Consider the following 17,108-nt stretch of genomic DNA (forward strand, 5'->3'; position numbering starts at 1 on the left):
ATCACTCACCATCATTCCCCGTTCCTTCTAGTTTACTGCAATCTAGTATCGTTAACCTCAACACGAGGTGCAACCGGGCAGCCCGCTCGGCCTGCAAATGGCCCACAGTTCGACCTCCCCCGTGGCTGGCCGCTCCGTGCCGATGCGCTTCGCGGACCTGCCGGACGAGCTGAAGGACGCCGTCGCGCGCTTCCTGGACCTGGCCGCCGTCGGCGCCGCGCGCCAGGCGCGGCAGCTGCTCGGCGACGCCCCGTTCCGGCGCATCTTCGAGGCCAAATACGGGCGGAAATCTCTCTTCCGGCTCAAGCAGCCGAGGCCCTTCACGTCCTACGAGAACCTGCTCTACGAGCGCGCGGGCGCGCGGCGCCGGGACCTGGCCGTCGTGCCGGGCGTCTTCCGCTACGAGGGGCACAGCGTCGACCGCAAGGGCCGCGTGAGGTCCAGGGCAGGACAAGGGTGATTCAACGTCGCTTCAACGTGAGTGTTCCGCGCGCGCGCGTTCTGGAAAAAGCATCCACACTTCGAGACCGTTCCGAGAGATGATCGCTCGTCCAAAAATCAGCCGAAACGAGTGGAAAATGGCCGAGAGAGGAGCCTTTGAAGTTGGGAATTTCGCACTCTTGTCCTGCCCAGGTGAGCTCGCGCGGCACGCTGGTCTTCGACGAGACCCACTTCTTCACGGGCTGCGTGCGCCACGCGCGCCAGGGCGACGGCGCGAGCCTCGAGGGCACGGGCATGGGCAACCTCTGCGCGGACATCTCGCCGAGCGCGGGCAAGCGGCTCTGGGCCTTGGCCTGGAAGGAGCGCGTCGAGCGAAGCGTGGGCGCGTACACCTACGTCGGCGCGCTGAGGCACCTGCCGGACGGTCGTTTGAGCTGGGTGGGGAAGTTCTCCTGGATCGGGAGGGAGCGCGGCGCGTTCAGCTACGTCCTCGAGCGCGCGCGCGACGCGGCGCCCGGCGACGGCGCCCCGCTCTCGGGGGACGCGCCTGGCGCGGATGGCGATGGCGTCCACGGCGGGCTAGGTTGTGTGTTCGTTTACGCGACCGCGCAGGCGGCGCTCTTCCGGGTCCGCGCCTCCGCGAGGATCTGGTCCCAGAGCGTGAGGGCCCAGAGCACCTCGGCGCGGTCGAGTACGCCGTCGACGTCCAAGTCGGCCTCGCCGGCGACGTGCTGGAACGTCTCGACCGTGAGTTCGATCGGCGCCGTCTTCGCCGGGCGCCGCGCCTCCTCGACGGCGAGTAGCGCCGCCCAGAGCTCGTTCCGACTCCAGGCGCCGCTCGAGTCGACGTCGTGCGTGCGGAAGATCTCGTCGACGTCGTCCTCCCGCGCGGACCAGTAGGAGAACCACCGCGCGACCGCCTCGAGGTCGTCCGCGCGTATCCTCGCCCCGGCATCGACGGCGAATCCCGCGACGACGAAGCCCGCGGGGTCGACGGCGGCGGCGCCGGGGTCGAGGGCGACGGCGCACGCGACCGGGGCCGCCGAGGCGGGCGCCGAATACGCCGCGGCGCCGCCCCGCGCCGTCGTCACGCGCGCCATGACGTACTTCGCGGCGTCCGCCGAGCACGCGTAGCTCTCGGCGCGGAAGCCCAGGCGCTTCTCCCGCGGCAGAAACATGTGCGCGACGCGCTCGTCGAGCACCTGGCGAAGGCCCGCCTCGTCGACCCCGCCCCCCGCCGCCCCCTGGACCTCCAAGAACCGGTCCATGAGCGCCTTCGTGCGTTTTTTTTTCGCGTCTTCGCGTCGTTTAGCCGCATTGGCGTTTTTTATTTGCGTATGAATCGTCTTCGCTCTTTTCGTACGCCCGTGCATCCCCCCAAATCCCATTGTCTCGCGTTGCGCACGAAGAGGCTGCCCGAGGAATGCACAATGCTTGGCGGATGTCCGTTAGATATGTCCGTTTGGTGATACTTGAACTCCGTTGACTCGTCCTTGAACATTCGCTCGCGACAAAATGGGCAGCCCAGAACGCGCGATGCTCCTCGCGCTGCTCTCGTGCCAGGCCGCTGCAAATGTCGCTGCAAATGATGCGACCTGGCACGAGAGCAGCGCGAATGATGCGACCTGGCGCGAGAGCAGCGCGACATCCGTTACCAACGCGACGCTGCGCTATCTCTCCGGCGGCGTCGTGCCCATCCTGAACGGCTCGACGCCGGGCATGGTGCCCAAAGTCGGCAACAACACGCTCGGCGTCGAGGACGGTACCATCGTCGTCGTCGACGGCATGCTCCACATGTTCCCGACGGAGATGCACTGCGGCTGGACGAAGACGCGCGTCGTCCACTTCACCGCGCCGCTCGACGACAACCTGACGTGGACGTTCCGCGGCGGCGTCACGCCCTACGGCCACGGCGTCTGCGACGTCGACGACCACCACGCGAAGCTCTGGAGCGGGTCGCCCCAGTGGGAGGCGCCGCGGCCCGGCGAGCCGGAGGGGCGGTGGTACATGTCGGTCGTGGGGTACAACGAGGACTGCGAGGACAAGGCGGGCGGCACGGACGGTCGCATCCTCATGTTCCGCAGCGCGACCGCCGGCCGGGGCGGCATCGACGGCCCCTACGAGGAGCTCGACGACATCTTGAAAGCGGACGGGCTCGTGCCGATGGCGGGCGCCAGCGTCCTGCGGCCGTGACGATTTTCGAGAGCATTTGACCGGGGAAACGACGAACAATCGTCACCGACGTGCTTGGTAGGCGGGCGCCCAGGCCTGGGAGGACTGGGGCTACCCGCGAGGGCTGCCCTGCGCGTTCAAGACGGGGGGCAACAACTGCTCCTTCCCGGAGCGGATCGTCGAGGACGCCATCTGCTCGTTCTCGCCGTCGTACCATGCGCAGCGTCCGCCGACGGGCATGCTCGCCCGGACACGCGCATCGATAGGTACCGCAGCGCGCTCCCGGACGATCCGCCGGGCCGGCTCTGGGCGTTCTACGGGAGCGGCTGGGACACGGGCCAGTGCTACTCGGACGCCGGCGTGCTCGGCCCCTGGACGCGCGCGCCGACGGGCAACCCGCGGCCCATCGGCAACTGGTCCGACGGCGGACCCGAGAACCCGCTGGTCTTCAAATCGCGGTCGGGCGTCTACCTCCTGATCTGGGCGGCGAATCTGCTCCAGGTCGAGCACGGCCTGGCCTTCGCGTGGTCCAAGGACGGCGTCAACTGGGAGGACAACACGGGCGGCGGCATCCGCACGGGCAAGGCCGGCTACATGATCCCCGTGTCGCCGCCGGGGCACGTGGCCTTTCGCACGCCGCTCGCGCTCGTCGAGCACGAGGAGCGCGACAACTTCTTCACGTTATTCTTCACGGCGTTCGAGAACGACCACGCCAATCCGGCCGCGCCGATCGGCGGCTACGAGAACGCGTACGCGAGCGAAGTCGAGCTCGTGCTCACGTTCTAACGTGACTTCGGTCGAGCTCGTGCTCACGTTCTAACGTGACTTCGGTCGAGCTCGTGCTCGCGTTCGAACGTGACTGCGATCGGGCTCGTGCTCACAACGTTACTTCGTCGCCCGCGTCGCGATGAGGAGGTCTCCGCGGATGTCGCGCTGGACCCGCAGCGTGTCGTCGAGGTAGAGGATGTCGCCCCAGCCCTCGCCGACGGGCGGCAGCGGCACCTTGGTGCCGCGCCACTGGAGGTAGCAGGACGAGAACTTGAAGTCGAAGCGCCGGCCCGCGGCGTCGTCCGGGCTCGGCGCGATGGACGAGCCGACGAAGAGCTTCGAGTCGTTGTCGAAGAGGACCGTGTTCTCGAGGTCGCCCGCGGCCACGTCGATGGTCTGGGACACGCCCGTGCAGGGCCCCGCGGCGAAGAGGCCCTTGTCCATGGCGAAGTTCAGCTCGCGCTCCGTCGTCCAGAGCAGGTCCCAGGCGCCGGAGAAGAGCGGGCTCTCCGCGGGGCGCGGCGTCGGGTTCGCGGCCTCGAGGAGCGCCAGGAGCTCGTCGAAGCGGTCCCGGTCGTCCATGACGCCGCTCGTCGTCGCGCGGCACAGGGCCAGGAGCTCGTCCTTCGGCGAGGGCGGCGCCGCGGCGGCGCCGTAGGTCGTCCGCAGGTAGTCGACGATGTCCGCGGACTCGCCGAGCGCGGCGCCCGTGTTCGGGTCGACGAGGTACGGGCACCGGCTGCTCCCGGCGAGCGCCTCGAGGGCCGCGCGGCGCGGGCTGCCCTTGCCCGCCGACCGCAGGACGTAGGGGATGTCGAGCTCGCACAGCGCCTCGCGCACGAGGCGGCAGAACTGGTTCCCGTCGTAGGAGTAGAGCTCGAGCAGCTTCGCCGGCGCCGCCGCGGGCGCCGCGGGCGACACGGCGGCGCCGCGGCCGAAGCGGAGCGCCGTCGCCGCGAGCGACGGCGCCGCGCCGCCGCCGTCCGCGAGCGCCTCCGGCGCCGCGCCGCGCTTGGCCGCGAGGTACGCGACGATGGCCTCGGACTCGTAGAGCACCCGCTCGCCGTCGACGAGCAGCGGGAACTGCTCCTTGCCGCCGAGCGCCCTGGCCGCGGCGCGGTGCCGCGACCCGCGGCCGCAGGGGTAGATCTCGACCTCGAGGTCCAGGGCCGTGACGGCCTCGCGCGCGCGCCGGCAGAACGGGCACGCCTCGAACTCGTAGAGCTTCGGCAGCGATTCCGGCGACTCGTAGGGCGCGAGGCCCTCGAGCACCGTCGTCGACTGGCCCACGGCGAAGGGCATGCGCGCCATGGACGCGAGCCCCGACGTCGCGACGTCCAGCGGCGAGACGGCGAGGGACGAGGCGCCGGCGACCAGGAGCGGGAGCAGGCGAATGGTGGTGCGGCGCGCTGCGGGCAGCGGCGAGGGCATTGTGGCGCTGCGCCGGTGCGCTGCGAGGAGCACTTTGCAGCAAGCACGACGATCGGCGGCAGCGCTCGTGGCCAGCTCAAAGCCGGAGACGACTGCCGCAGGATCGGCCAATCGCCGAATCCAAGGCCGCGATTGAACTCGTCGTCGTCGGCGCGGGCGTCCGCCGCGTCCATCACGCGATGCCATCGACGCGGCTGCTCATGCAGCTCCTGGCGCTCGTCGCGACGGTGTCCGCCTACGCAGCGCCCTGCGACACGCCACCCCTGTTCCTGACGCGCGCGGCGCTGAGGTTCCTGTCCGTCGTCGCCACGGCGTCCGCCTTCTCGGCGACGAAGGCGCCGACGACCATCACCGAGTTCGGCGTGACGTCGAGCGACGGCTACCGCCTGAGCGTCCTCGAGGCGTCGGGCGCGGCGCCGCGGAGCCGCGCCGTGCTTTTGCTCCACGGGCGGACGTGGAGCAGCGAGCCCGTGTGGCGCGAGACGGGCGTGCTCGGCGCGCTCGGCGACCGGGACCACTACGCCATGGACTTCCGCGGCTTCGGCCGCACGCCGGAGCGCGGCGCGGATTCTCTATTAAGACCGTCGACGTGCGCCGACGACGTCCGGACCGTCGTCGCGGCGCTGCGGAGCCGGGGCTACGACGCCGTCGACGTCGTCGGCTGGAGCTACGGCGCCCTCGTCGCGCAGCTCGTCGCCGACGTTGCGGACCGGCTCGTGCTGTACGCGTCCGTCTGGGACGAGGCGGGCGAGTACTGCTCGGAGTTTAGCAAGTGGACGTGCGACGAGTTCGGCTGCTCGGCGCCGAACGCGCGGGGCCCGCAGAGCCTCGAGAACTGCCTGAGCGACTTCACGATCCCCGGGTCCATCTCCGAGGAGAAGGCCATGGCCTTCGGGCTGTGCGCGCTCGAGGCGGACCCGATCTGCGTCGACTGGGCGGACCTGCAGGAGTTCGAGGTCGACCTCGCCGCGATCACGTGCCCGACGCTCGTCGTCCACGGCGACCGCGACCCCGAGGCGCCCGTGAAGGAGCAGCGGGCCCTCTTTGCGAAGCTCGGCGCGGCTCGGAAGGAGTTCGCGACCATCGACACCGCGGACCACGTCGCCCACGTCCTCGACACGTCCCGGGACGCGTGGACGAAGACGGTGACGGCCTTCCTCGATAGCGCGTAACAATTCACATAGCCCCGCGCCGCCGGCGACGACGAAGGCGGCCAGCCTCGACGGCGCGTAAGAGTCCGCGTCACCTTAGCCCCGCGCCGCCGGCGAAGACGGGGTCCCAGCGGCGGACGTCGCGGTGCTTGCCGACGAGCGCGCCCCGGCCCGCGTCCGCGCGCGCGTCGAAGACGCTCCAGATCATGAGGACCTCGTCGGAGCCCACGGACGCGACGCGCGAGAAGTCCGGCGACTGCGCGAGCGCGAGCACGCGCGCCGTGTGCTTGCGCATCTCGATGAGCTTGTCCAGGGACCGTTTCGCCGCGTCCCAGCGCCAGACGCAGAGCTGGTTCTGCGAGAAGCCGTGCGACGACAGGAGCTGGCCCGTGTCCTTGGACCACGCGAGGCCCGTGACCTGCGTGCCTGTCGCTTTCGACTCGAGCACGGCGCCCGACGACGCGTTCCAGAGCTTCACGGTCTGGTCCAGCGTGCCGCCGCCCGTCGCGAGGAGCGACCGCTTGTCCGGGGACCAGGCGATGGCCTTGACGGCCGCGGCGTGGGCCTTGGAGGCGACGCGGGGCTCCGGCCGCGAGCAGCGCGCGTCCCAGAGGCACAGCAGGTTCTCGTTGCCGCCGGAGGCGAGCGTCCGCCCGTCGGGGCTCCACGCCAACCCGCAGACCTCCTGCGTGTGCTTGGACCGCAGCGCCGTCTTCGGGAAGCCGGGGCACCGCAGGTCCAGGTCCCAGATGCAGCTGTCGCGCGACCCCGTCGTCAGCGTCCGCGTCTCCGGGTTCCACGCGAGGACGCCGCAGCGGCCGTCGTGGACCCAGCCCAGATCGCGCACGGGCGCGCCCGTCTCGAAGTCGAAGACCATGAGCGCCGCGTCGCCGCCGCCGTGCGCCGCGACGGCGACGTGGTCGCCGCGCGGCGCCCAGGAAACGGCCGTGACGTCGTCGCCCATGTCGCAGAGCCGCCGCACGCTGCGGTCCGTCGAAAAGGCGTAGTTCGTGCGCACCGCGTCCATCGTGTAGACCTAAGGGGTGCGTCGATCTTTCCCAGCCAAAATCTCTCGAACGTCGTCGCGGGACGCCGGCGGAGACGTCGGAGCCCAGGCCGATGGCGATGTGGTCCTTCGCGCTCCACGACAGCACGTTGCAGTAGAAGTCGTCGTTGATGTCCGGCGCGTCCAGGATCGCGTGGGGCACGGCGCTGAAGTTCGACGCGAGGGGCTGCGTCCGAGGGGTCGCGGGGCCCGCGCCGAACGCCGGCTCCGTCGCGCGCGAGCCCGCGGGCGCCGCGAAGACGCGCGCCTTCTGCGGGCTGAGGAGCGCCGACAGCGCCGACGCCCGCTTCTCGCGGTCGTCGCGCTCGACGGAGAAGTGCGCGGCGCCGCTGCGGAGCGCCTCGAAGCGCGCGGCGCCGTCGTCGCGCCGCGGCTCGGGCGCGAGCGTCGCCCGCGCGCGCGACTCGCGGCACGCGCGCTCGACGTCGACGCCGATGGACGGCACGAAGCGATCGTCGGGCGTGACGACGTGCGTGCGCTTCGCGTCGGTGGAGTGCGCGCCGTCGACGGACCGCGGCCGCTTTTTCGACACCGTGCGCAGCGCGTCGTTCGCGCCGCCGTCGTCGCCGCGCGCGCGTGCGCGCTGCGGGCTCAGCAACACGTCCGTTTCCACCCAATTCGTCTCCATCCTGCAGCCAACGGCGTCGTCCATATCGATTGAGCAGTCGGGCCGATTTGGTGCACCTTTGCAACGGGCGGACCCGTCGCGCCTCGTCCGCGACGCCGGACTCCGCCAGAAGCCCACAAGCCACTAGGATTACCTCACGAGACGACATCCACGTCCACGGAAAACCGATGGCCGTCGACGTCCGCGACCGCGAGCACGTAGGGCGCGCCGTCGACCGCCGCCGGCGCGTCGACCTCGAACGCGGCCTCGCGGAAATGCGCCGGAAACTGGAGCTCGCCGCTCGCCACGACGCCCCCGGCGGCCGTCTCGAGGCTCCAGGAGCCCGGCGCCTGGGCGTTGCGCTTGAAGGGCGCGTGCGCGAAAAACGAGAGCCGCGAGCCGTCGAGCGTCGCGCGAGACGCGCGCGGACCGTCGTAGAAGTGCTCCGCGGAGTAGACCTTCCAGCCCGCGCGCACGAGCCGCTCGCAGCCGTCGTCCTCGATGCGCTCGCAGGCGCCGACGAAGCGGCCCGTGTTGGAAAACTCGAGCGACCACGCGACGTCCTTCTCCGGCGTGATTTGGACGAGCTGCGCGTCGAACGCTATTCCGTCGGCCGGCGCGAGGTGCCGCGGCCACCACGTCGCCAGCACGTTGCCGTCGGGGAGCAGGTCCGCGTCCCCGAAGACCTCGGCGTAGCCCGCGGGGAACCGCGCGGCCGTCGGGTAGCCGTCGACGGGGGAGTAGGACCACGCCAGCGTCGCCGTGCCCGCGGCCGCGTCGATGGCCACGCGCTTCACGCTGGAGATCTCCGGGAAGGGCCCGCCCCGGGCGTTGTCGAAGAGGAGCAGCGTCGACTCGCCGAAGAGCTCCGCGTTGTGCTGCCCGTACCACAGGCTCTCGACCGCGTCGCCCGCTTCGTCGATCAATTTGAGCGTCGAGTTCGCGCCGCCGGCGACCCAGACGGGCGCGCCCGCCGCCAGGTCCCACAATAGGACGCTGTCGCTGTCGCGGCAGCTCACGAGAACGAGCGTGTCCTCTTTAAGGAGCTGCGCGTGGTTCGCGTCGACGCAGCCGTCCACGGAGTGCTTCTCGAGCGTCGCGCCGTCGCGCGCCCGCCGCTTCTGCACGCCCCAGACCGCGGGCGACCAGTAGGCGTCGTCCTCGCCGCCGTCGTTGCCCCAGGCGAGCTGGACGTCGTGGCTCGACTCCGCGATCAACTCGTTGAGCGGTTCCGGCGCGGCGCCGTCGGAAAAGTCCCAGACGTAGGGCCGGCCCGCCTCCTCGTCCCAGACGTTCGAGTAGGCGAGCACCGTCGTCGCGCTCGCGAGCTTCACGGCGTCGAAGTGCGTCGACCCGGGGCCGTCGTCGAGGCCGTCCGTCGGCGCGGCCGCGAGCAACGTCCCGTCGCCGCGGAAGACGACGAGGTAGCTCGCGTACACGGACCGCGACGCCTCGGGCAGGTAGAGCGCGAAGGCGACGCGGAAATCGGCGGCGTCGCCCCGGAGCCGCGACGGCGAGAAGCGCGCCGTCGTCGCCGCGGGGAGGTATTGCTCCGCGGCGTCGTCGTCGCTCACGTTCCGCGCGCGGAAGAAGTCGCGGACCGCGGGGACCGCCAAAAATGCGCGCCCGGGCGACGTGCAGGTCACGTAGTCGCCGTCGCCGTCGGCGACGCACCGGGGCGCCGACTCGGCGGCCGCGGTGGCGAGGCCCGCGGGGCGGGGCGTGCGGAGGGCGACGACGGCGACGGCGACGGTCACGAGGACGCCCGACGTGACCAGGATGCCCCGCCGGCGGGGGATGGCGCCGTCGTCGTTGATCTCCGTGTAGGGCGCGTCCCGAAACGGATAGAGCCACATCTCTTTGTGGCGGCGCGGCGCCCTCGACGATGAGGCGTATGCCAAAGCGTCGAGGTCGAGGCGGCGGGCGCCCGGGCGCCGGCGGACCAGTCCCGACTGGTCGGAGGCCCGGTTGTGGCAGAAGTGCCGTGGAAAGCGATGGGACCATGAAGTTCGTCGTCGCGCCGCTCCTCGTGGTCGCCATGGGGAATAGCCTCAGCGACGTCGCCGCAGAAACCGCCGCGAACGCCTCGTTCCCCCTCGCCGACGTGACGACGCTCGACGCGCCCCTGGCGCTCCGGATCACGGGGAGCGGCGCGGCGGACGGGCGCTACCTCCTCCGAGAAGGTGTTCCCGTCGCGGGCCTCCGCTGCGCGAAACGCGACGGCGTCTACTGGGAGAACGAGGCCAACGCGTACGTGCTCGAGGCGCGCGACGGCTCGGCGACGAAATGGTCGATCGCGAATGCCACCGACGCCGCCGCCGACGCGTGGCTCTACGGCTCCGACTCGGCCGGGTGCGACCCGACCGAGTTCGCCTGGCTCCCGAACGCGGGCGTCGACGGACACGTCAGCGTCGACCGCGCGCGCGCGGACTGCTACTACGAGACCCGCCATTACGAGACCTGGAACTCGCCCTGGGGCTCCTTCGGGATCGCCACGAAGGTCGTCGAGAGCAAGTATCTGGTGTGCGGCATCGACAAGGAAGCGCGGCTCTTCACCACGACCGTCGGGCGCGAGGTGCACCAGGGGAAGAAGGGCGACGAGCAGCCGCGCGCGTTCTTCGCGGGCGAACTCTGCGCCGCGACGGACGAGCCGTCCGCCGCGGCGTGCGTCGACGCGCTCTGCTCCGGGGAGCCCGCGGAAGGCCGGGGCACGTGCCCGGGACGCGTCGACCGCTCCGTCAGGGGGGGCACGGACAAGAAGTCGAAGGGCGTGAGCCAATTGACGATCACGGTGATTACCGCGTTGTTCGTCGCGGGGCTCTTCCTCGCGGCGGCGACGCGCGCGTCCTGCTCGCTCCGCGTCGCCGAGCACCGGCGCAGGCAGAAGATCCACCCCCTCGGCGGGGAGGACGAGCACCCCGTCTACCCGTCGCTCGAGCGCGTCCGCCGCGCGCGCGTCGAGGGCCGGGACCTGGGGGACGGCGACTGGGATCCGCGGCTGACTCCCGAGGCCGTCGCCGTGCGGCGCCGCGGCGATCCGCGGCACATCGACCTCGTCGAGGCCAGGCTGGCGATCGCGGCGGCGCGCGGAGAGGACGCGGCGCCTCTTCCGGGTCGCGAAGAGGCGCCTCCGCGGCTCACGATCGTCGAGGCCCTCGCCGGCGGCCGCCTCCGCGCGCGCGGCGCGCACGAAGACGACGCCGCTGCCTCCCCTCCCGCGCAAGTACCCGCGCGCGAGGAACCTGTATAAAATGCGTGTATTTTTCGGCGGGAGTCCTGCACGGCACCATGGGTTCAATTTGTGAGCGACTCTCATTGACGGAGATTTCACCTGTGTCACACTCGGATCCGCCGAGCATCGCGTCGATTCATTTTCCCGGCATGGTTCAAACCTCGATGAAGTTCCTGGCTTTAGCCATCGCCGCCACGACCTTCACGACCGCCGACCACGTCCCTCTCACCATCTCCGTCCTCGGGACGGGCCTCGACGAGCTCGACGGCCTCTATATTCGAGATGGCCCGGAGAACATTGCGCACGGCGACTGCCTCAAAGCCGACGGCGTCCTCTGGCGCAACGGCGATGCCGTCATCGAGGGCACGGACAAAGCCTGGCGCATCGCGGCCAACGGCGTGTGGTACTTCGAGGCCGCGGTGACGGGGTGCGATCCCGGCTCTGGCCTCGCGTGGTCCGAGAACGCGGGCGCGTCGACGCCCCTCGACGCGCCCGTCGTCGTCGCCGTCGCGCGCGAAGCAGCGCCGACCGGCGACTTGGCGACGCTCGCCGCGCCGCTGGCGCTCCGGGTGGCGGGCGCGGGCGACGCGGACGGCCGCTACGTCTTGCGCCGCGGCGCGCCCGTCGTGGGCCTCCTCTGCTCGCGCTTCGACGGCGTCTACTGGGCCCACGACTCCCGCGACTACGTCCTCGAGGCCGGCGACGCGGCCATGGTCTGGACCATCGCCGCCGCGGGCGAGGACTGGCTCTACGGGTCCGACGCGCCGGGATGCGACCCGTCGACGATGGCGTGGGTCGCGAACCCGGAGGAGGAAGCATACGGCGAGCCCCTGGTGACACCCGTCGTCACAACGGCCCGGGCCGACTGCTACTACGAGACGCGCCAGTACGAGACTTTAGCTGGGGGGCCTCGACGAAGGTCCGCGAGACGACGTACAAGGTCTGCGGCATCGACGCGGCCCTCTTCGCGGCGCGCGAGACTCTAGAGTCTGCGGGGCGCGGCAGCGACGACGAGCGGCTGTTCGGCGACCTCTGCGCCGCGACCGACGAGGCGTCCGCGGCCGCGTGCGTCGCCGCGCTCTGCTCGGCGGAACCCTCCGAGGGCGAGTCCTCGTGCCCCGAGATCCAGCACCCGCCCGACGCCATCGTCGTCACGAAGCGCGAGACGAAGGACCGCTCCATGACAGACGCGGGCCTCACCGCGTCGCTGGTCCTCGCCGGCCTCTTCCTCATGTTCGCGGCCCTGATCGTCCGCCTGCGCGTCCACGAGCTCCACCGCATCAAGAAGGTCCAGCCCCTCGGCTTCACCGTCGAGCACTACCCGTCGCTCGAGGCCGGGCGCATCGAGATCCTGGCCGTGGAGGGCGACGCCGCGCGGCGCGAGGTCCAGCTCGTCGGCGACGCGCGGCACATCGCCGTCGTCGAGGCGCTCGTGCGCGACCGCGCGGCGGCGCGCGGCGACGCTTCCGTCTAACATATTGTATGTACTGGGCGCCTTCACTCGAGCGTGTCCCCCGAGGGCCGCGGGTCGAGGTCGTCGACGCTCGAGAAGCTCTCCGCGTAGGGCAGCGACGCGGCGACGGTCGTCGGCACCGTCGGCGCGACGCGGAGCGCGCGCACGGGCGCGTCGGCGGGCGTGGCGACGGCGATGGCCTCGACGGCGTCGGCGACGTCGTGGGGCGGCGGCCGCGGCGCGGCCGACATGTCGCGGAGCTCCGTCCCTTGGAACGAGTCGTCGAGCACGAAGCACTCGGCGTTCGCCGCCCCCACGGCCGGCGCGACGGGCGGCGTCGCCGGGCCCAGCGGCGGGCGGTAGGTCACGGAGAGCACCAAAGTGCCGCGCGGGTCGATCTCGAGCGACGCCGCGGACAGCTCGGGATCCGCCAGGGGCACCTCGCCGTGGCCCAGCGAGATGGACTCGGCCGTGTAGCACTCGCTGTAGATGGTCACCACGAGCTTGCAGAGGGGGAGGACCGCCTCGTGGGGCAGGGGCACGGACACGACGCCGCGCTGCTCGCTCCACACGGGCCGCGTGCCGCCGTCGTGGCAGATCTTCGACTCGCCCTTGGCGAGGACGGCGTTGCTCGCGATCTCGACGACCTCGACGAGCGTCTTGAGGTCCTGCGTGCCCGTCCACGTCGCGTCGACGAGGTCCTCGGCGTAGTGGAGCGCGACGACGAGGTGCGCGCACGACGCCGAACGCTGCGCGGCCGCCACGGCCGCCGCGGACGCGTCCTCGTCCTCGTCCTCGGCGAGGCGCACGGCGATGTAGCCCGCGATGAAGAGGGACCCGAGCACGGCCATCTCCGCCATGGTTGCTGCTTGGCCGCTTCGAAAGGCTGCCGGTGGGAGGAGGTTTTCTTTTCGCGTTTCCGCGGCGCCGGCGCGCCCCGCGGGGTTCTTTCGGGCTCGAGGTGCGTCCGGGCCCGGTGCGAAGGCGTCGGGGAGCAGGCGACGGGAGGGCGTGCGTCGGGCACGACGCGCGCGAGCGGACACGACGCGGATGCGGGCCTGTCAGCCTTCGATTCGGCCGAGGTGATGCCGCGGCACCATGGGCCAAAATGCCGTCTTCAATTGGTCGTCTTGACGTTTCGGGCATCGCCATCTCGAGTGTGGGCAGCCATGTTCCGCCTCTCGATCCTCCTCTGCGCGTCGGCGGTAAGCGACGCCATCAAGCACCGCAACGTGACCTTCTGGTACACGCCCGCCGCCTACGGCGGCGGGGACATCGCGACCCTCGTCGAGCTGCTCACGAACCACAGCGACACCGTGGGCTCCGTCATCCTCGAGTGCAAGCACAGCATCAACTCGTCGCACCCGCTCGGCGTCAACTGCGCCGAGCCCTACGACGAGCTCGACAAGACCTGCAAGTCCTGGACCGACACGTGCCTCAGGACCGCGGAGGGCCTCACGGCCGCGAACATCAACGTCGAGCTCTTGGTGGCCGGCCCCGACGGCGCGGGCAGCGGCCCCGCGACGAACTGGACGCCGGCGGCCTTCGAGCCGGCAAACGCGACGATCTTCGCCAAGACCATGATCGACGTCGCGAAGCGCTTCAACGCCACGGGCGTCAACGTCGACTCGGAGCCCGACCAGGGCGGCGGCCCGACGATCCGCCCGGAACCGTACGCGGCCTACCTGGCGACGCTCAAGCCCCTCCTCAACGCCGCGGGCCTGCGCCTGACGGCGGACGTCGCCGCGTGGTGCGCCATGACGAAGGACTACGCGCTCCTCGCGCCGCACGTCGACCGCCTGCTCAACATGGAACAGTACAACGCGAATTCCATGGACGGCTGGCTCAAGGGCGACGCCTACGGCGGCTACTACGAGCAGTTCCTCGAGGCGGCGCCCGTCGACAAGGTCGGCCCGGGCCTCGGCATCTGGGCCGCCGCCTGCGGCAAGAACGCGAGCGGCGCGGCCGTGCCGTGCTGGACCACGCTCGAGGAGAGCGGCGCGCCGCGCGTGGACCGCATGATCGCCGACAACGTCCCGGAGATGGCCATGTTCCGCCTCATGTGGATCGGCGGCGCGCACCAGCCCGCGGCCTGGTGGTGGCCGCTCCTCGACAAGTTCGCGACCAGCCCGCTCAACTAGGCGCGGGACTCTCGGTCGAGGCGCCGGCGCCCGCGATAAGTGGCCACGCGTTAACGCCTGTTGAGAGGCCGGAGCACGGCACCGAGCAGTTCAAAATTACATTTTAACGCAGTAACAGAATGGCGTTGGTACGAGAACGCAGGTGAACGGTATCGTGCCGTAGCAGGCGAGCGTGCCGTGCTCGTGGTCGACGATGACCCACTCCCCGTTTTTTACGCCAAAGTCCCCTCGACTGATCCAGGAGTGATCCGCGGACCGTTCGCAGCCAGTGGAAACGATGCAGGAAAGTAAAGGGACGACGATGCAGAGACAGAAGATGCACGGCATGCAGATGCAGTTGTCGTCCATCGGAACGTTGTACGAAATGCAACAGCCAGGGGGGACGCAGTCACAGATGCCCATCGGAATGCACTTGTGCCACCCGTGGAGGGCTGGGTTCTCCGCGCTGTACTGTGCCGGCGATAGACTCCGGCTATACGCCAGTGCCTCGTCGATTCGAATCGTCCTCCATTTCCCGGAACGGGAACGGAGCCTGGAGTGGACCCGATCTCGGCCGCGCGAGCACCGGTCCACGCTCGAATGCAGGGCTGGCTGCGTCGAGATCACCGTTGCTTCGGCTACGACCATCTCCTCTGGTGACACCATGCGCGCCTCTGCGAGCCGCGGGCCCACGGTCCCCTCGTCGTCCTCGTCGTCGTCGCTGTCGTCGACGTCCCGCACGACGTTCGGGTTGCGCCGCGGCGGAGGCGCGACGGCGTCGGACGCCACCAGCTCTGTCTCAGGCGCGACCCGGGCCATCGACCCGGCTTACACTGCCCGCCGCAATGCCGCAACGCTCATCAGCGCAGCTCGTGCAGTGGGCAGTGAGGAAGCCAGCAGTTCAATGTTAGAATTCGAAATCCCACTGCTTGCATATTATTATTATTATTCTTTATTTAGCGTCGGAGAAGCCGCATGCACAAGAGCACACACGGCCTATAGGTCCCGGACGGAGGAAGTTATTCACACTTACCTCAGATCCGGGTAGTCGTCGTCGTCGTCGTCGTCGATCTGGGCCGCCTTCCGGATCCAGCTGATGAGCTCGGGCTCGCGGGAGTCGTCGGAGTCGGAGCCGCTGCCCGCGGCCGCGGAGAACGAGCCCCCCTCGCGGTCGAAGAGCTGGCGCGCGGCGCTCGGGCTCGCGTCGAGCCAGGGCGGCGGCGGCGCCGGGGTGGCGTAGGCCGGCTCCGGCGGCGGCGGCGGCGGGTCGTCGGCGCCCTCCGGGGCGGCGGCGCCGGCGCCCTCCGGCGACGGTCCCCGGCCGAGCTGGCGCTCCGCGATGTGGCGCTCGAAGGCCGTCATCGTCGACGCGACGTCCTCCGGCGGCGCGGACCGCCGGAGCGGGCTCGCGCGCCGCCCCGCGTCCGGGTCGAGGACGCTGAGGAGCGACGCGGGCGACCCGCTCCGGCCGCGCTCCGCGGCCGAGTGCGTGTGCGCGGACGACGCCGTCAGGTCGTCGTAGGCCGCCATGTTGTCGCTCGCGCTCGACGGCGCGTCCTCCGGCGCCTCGGAGGGCGGCGGCTCCTCGACGACGACCGCGGCGACGACGGACTCGTCGTCGTCCGACGGCGGCGGGCGCGCGCCGTCCGCCTCCGGCGGCGCCGCCTCGTCGATGACCTCGGGGGCCAGCACCGTCGGTTCTTCCTCGATGACTTCGGGGGCCAGCACCGACGCGTCCTCCTCGCTCGCCTCGGCCTCGCTCGCCTCCGCGGCGCGGTCCTCGGCCGCGGCGGCGGCCCGATGGAACGGCGCGACGACGGGGCTGGCTCCTCCGGGGCCGTCGTCGAAGAATGGGTGCTCGTGGATCTCGATCTCGCCGTCGCTGTCGAGCTCCATGTCCTCCTCGGCGAAGAACGGCGTCCGCACCTCCGGCTCGGACGCGTCGGACGCGTCGTCGCCGTCGGCGGGCCAAAACGCGGTCTTGGTCTCCTCGGGCGGCGGCCGCGGCGGCCGGCTCCCGAAGAGCTTGGCGCGGTTCGCCTCCTCGTCGTCGTCCGAGTCGCTCGCCTCCGACGACGACTCGCTCGGGGGCGGCGCCGCGTAGGGCGCGTAGGCCGGCGCGGGCCTCCCGAGCTCGACGTCGCCGGGGGCCTCCGCGCGCTTAGCCGGCGGCGCGGGCTTGCGCCGCGTGACCTTCCAGGCGACGAGCGCCGCCAGCGTGCCGCAGGACAGGATGAGGCACGCCGCGCCGACGACGCCGACGATGGCCGCGGTGCCGATCTCCTCGTCGTCGTCGTCGCCGGCGCGCCCGCCGGCCGCGTCGTCGTCCATGGCGTCGACGAAGGCGACGACGGGCGCGGGCGTCGGGGCCGCCACGGGCCGCGGCGTCGGGGCCGCCACGGGCCGCGGCGTCGGCGGCGCGACCGGCCGTCCCGTCGTCGGCGCCGCGACCGGTCGTCCCGTCGCCGCGGCCGGCGAGCCCGTCGTCGGCGCGGGCGACGGGAAGGTCGGCCCGTAGGTGGGCCCCGCCGTGGGCCGCGGCGGCGTCGGCGCGGGCGTCGGCGCGACGAAGGACGGCGCGTAGGTCGGCCCCGCCGCGGGCCGCGGCGCCGCGGCCGTCGGCGCGGCCGTCGGCGCGGCGGTCGGCGCGGGCGCGCCCGCGACGAC

General features: G+C 71.3%; 5 protein-coding genes across 5 annotated transcripts; 2 read left to right on the top strand and 3 right to left on the bottom strand.

The window, feature by feature from the left end:
- Window positions 1-142: 142 nt before the first annotated feature.
- On the top strand, window positions 143-3,399 carry AURANDRAFT_65133 (hypothetical protein; the record flags this gene model as incomplete). Its single annotated transcript, XM_009039938.1, has 5 exons — window positions 143-433; window positions 634-865; window positions 1,970-2,619; window positions 2,696-2,823; window positions 2,880-3,399. 5 exons carry the CDS (start codon window positions 143-145, stop codon window positions 3,397-3,399), a joined length of 1,821 nt encoding a protein of 606 aa, XP_009038186.1.
- A 99-nt stretch (window positions 3,400-3,498) lies between these two features.
- AURANDRAFT_28329 (hypothetical protein) lies at window positions 3,499-4,020 on the bottom strand (the record flags this gene model as incomplete). Its single annotated transcript, XM_009040104.1, has 1 exon — window positions 3,499-4,020. A coding segment is annotated over one exon (522 nt), but the record flags the coding sequence as incomplete, so codon positions are not given.
- A 12-nt stretch (window positions 4,021-4,032) lies between these two features.
- AURANDRAFT_28134 (hypothetical protein) lies at window positions 4,033-4,683 on the bottom strand (the record flags this gene model as incomplete). Its single annotated transcript, XM_009040103.1, has 1 exon — window positions 4,033-4,683. A coding segment is annotated over one exon (651 nt), but the record flags the coding sequence as incomplete, so codon positions are not given.
- A 1,371-nt stretch (window positions 4,684-6,054) lies between these two features.
- AURANDRAFT_28425 (hypothetical protein) lies at window positions 6,055-6,840 on the bottom strand (the record flags this gene model as incomplete). Its single annotated transcript, XM_009040102.1, has 1 exon — window positions 6,055-6,840. The coding sequence occupies one exon, from the start codon at window positions 6,838-6,840 to the stop codon at window positions 6,055-6,057; it is 786 nt and encodes a 261-aa protein (XP_009038350.1).
- A 4,172-nt stretch (window positions 6,841-11,012) lies between these two features.
- AURANDRAFT_71874 (hypothetical protein) lies at window positions 11,013-14,462 on the top strand (the record flags this gene model as incomplete). Its single annotated transcript, XM_009039939.1, has 3 exons — window positions 11,013-11,701; window positions 11,788-12,300; window positions 13,545-14,462. 3 exons carry the CDS (start codon window positions 11,018-11,020, stop codon window positions 14,460-14,462), a joined length of 2,115 nt encoding a protein of 704 aa, XP_009038187.1.
- Between the last annotated feature and the right edge of the window lie 2,646 nt (window positions 14,463-17,108).

This window comes from Aureococcus anophagefferens, assembly GCF_000186865.1.
Source record: "Aureococcus anophagefferens unplaced genomic scaffold AURANscaffold_13, whole genome shotgun sequence".
Lineage (NCBI taxonomy): Eukaryota > Pelagophyceae > Pelagomonadales > Pelagomonadaceae > Aureococcus > Aureococcus anophagefferens.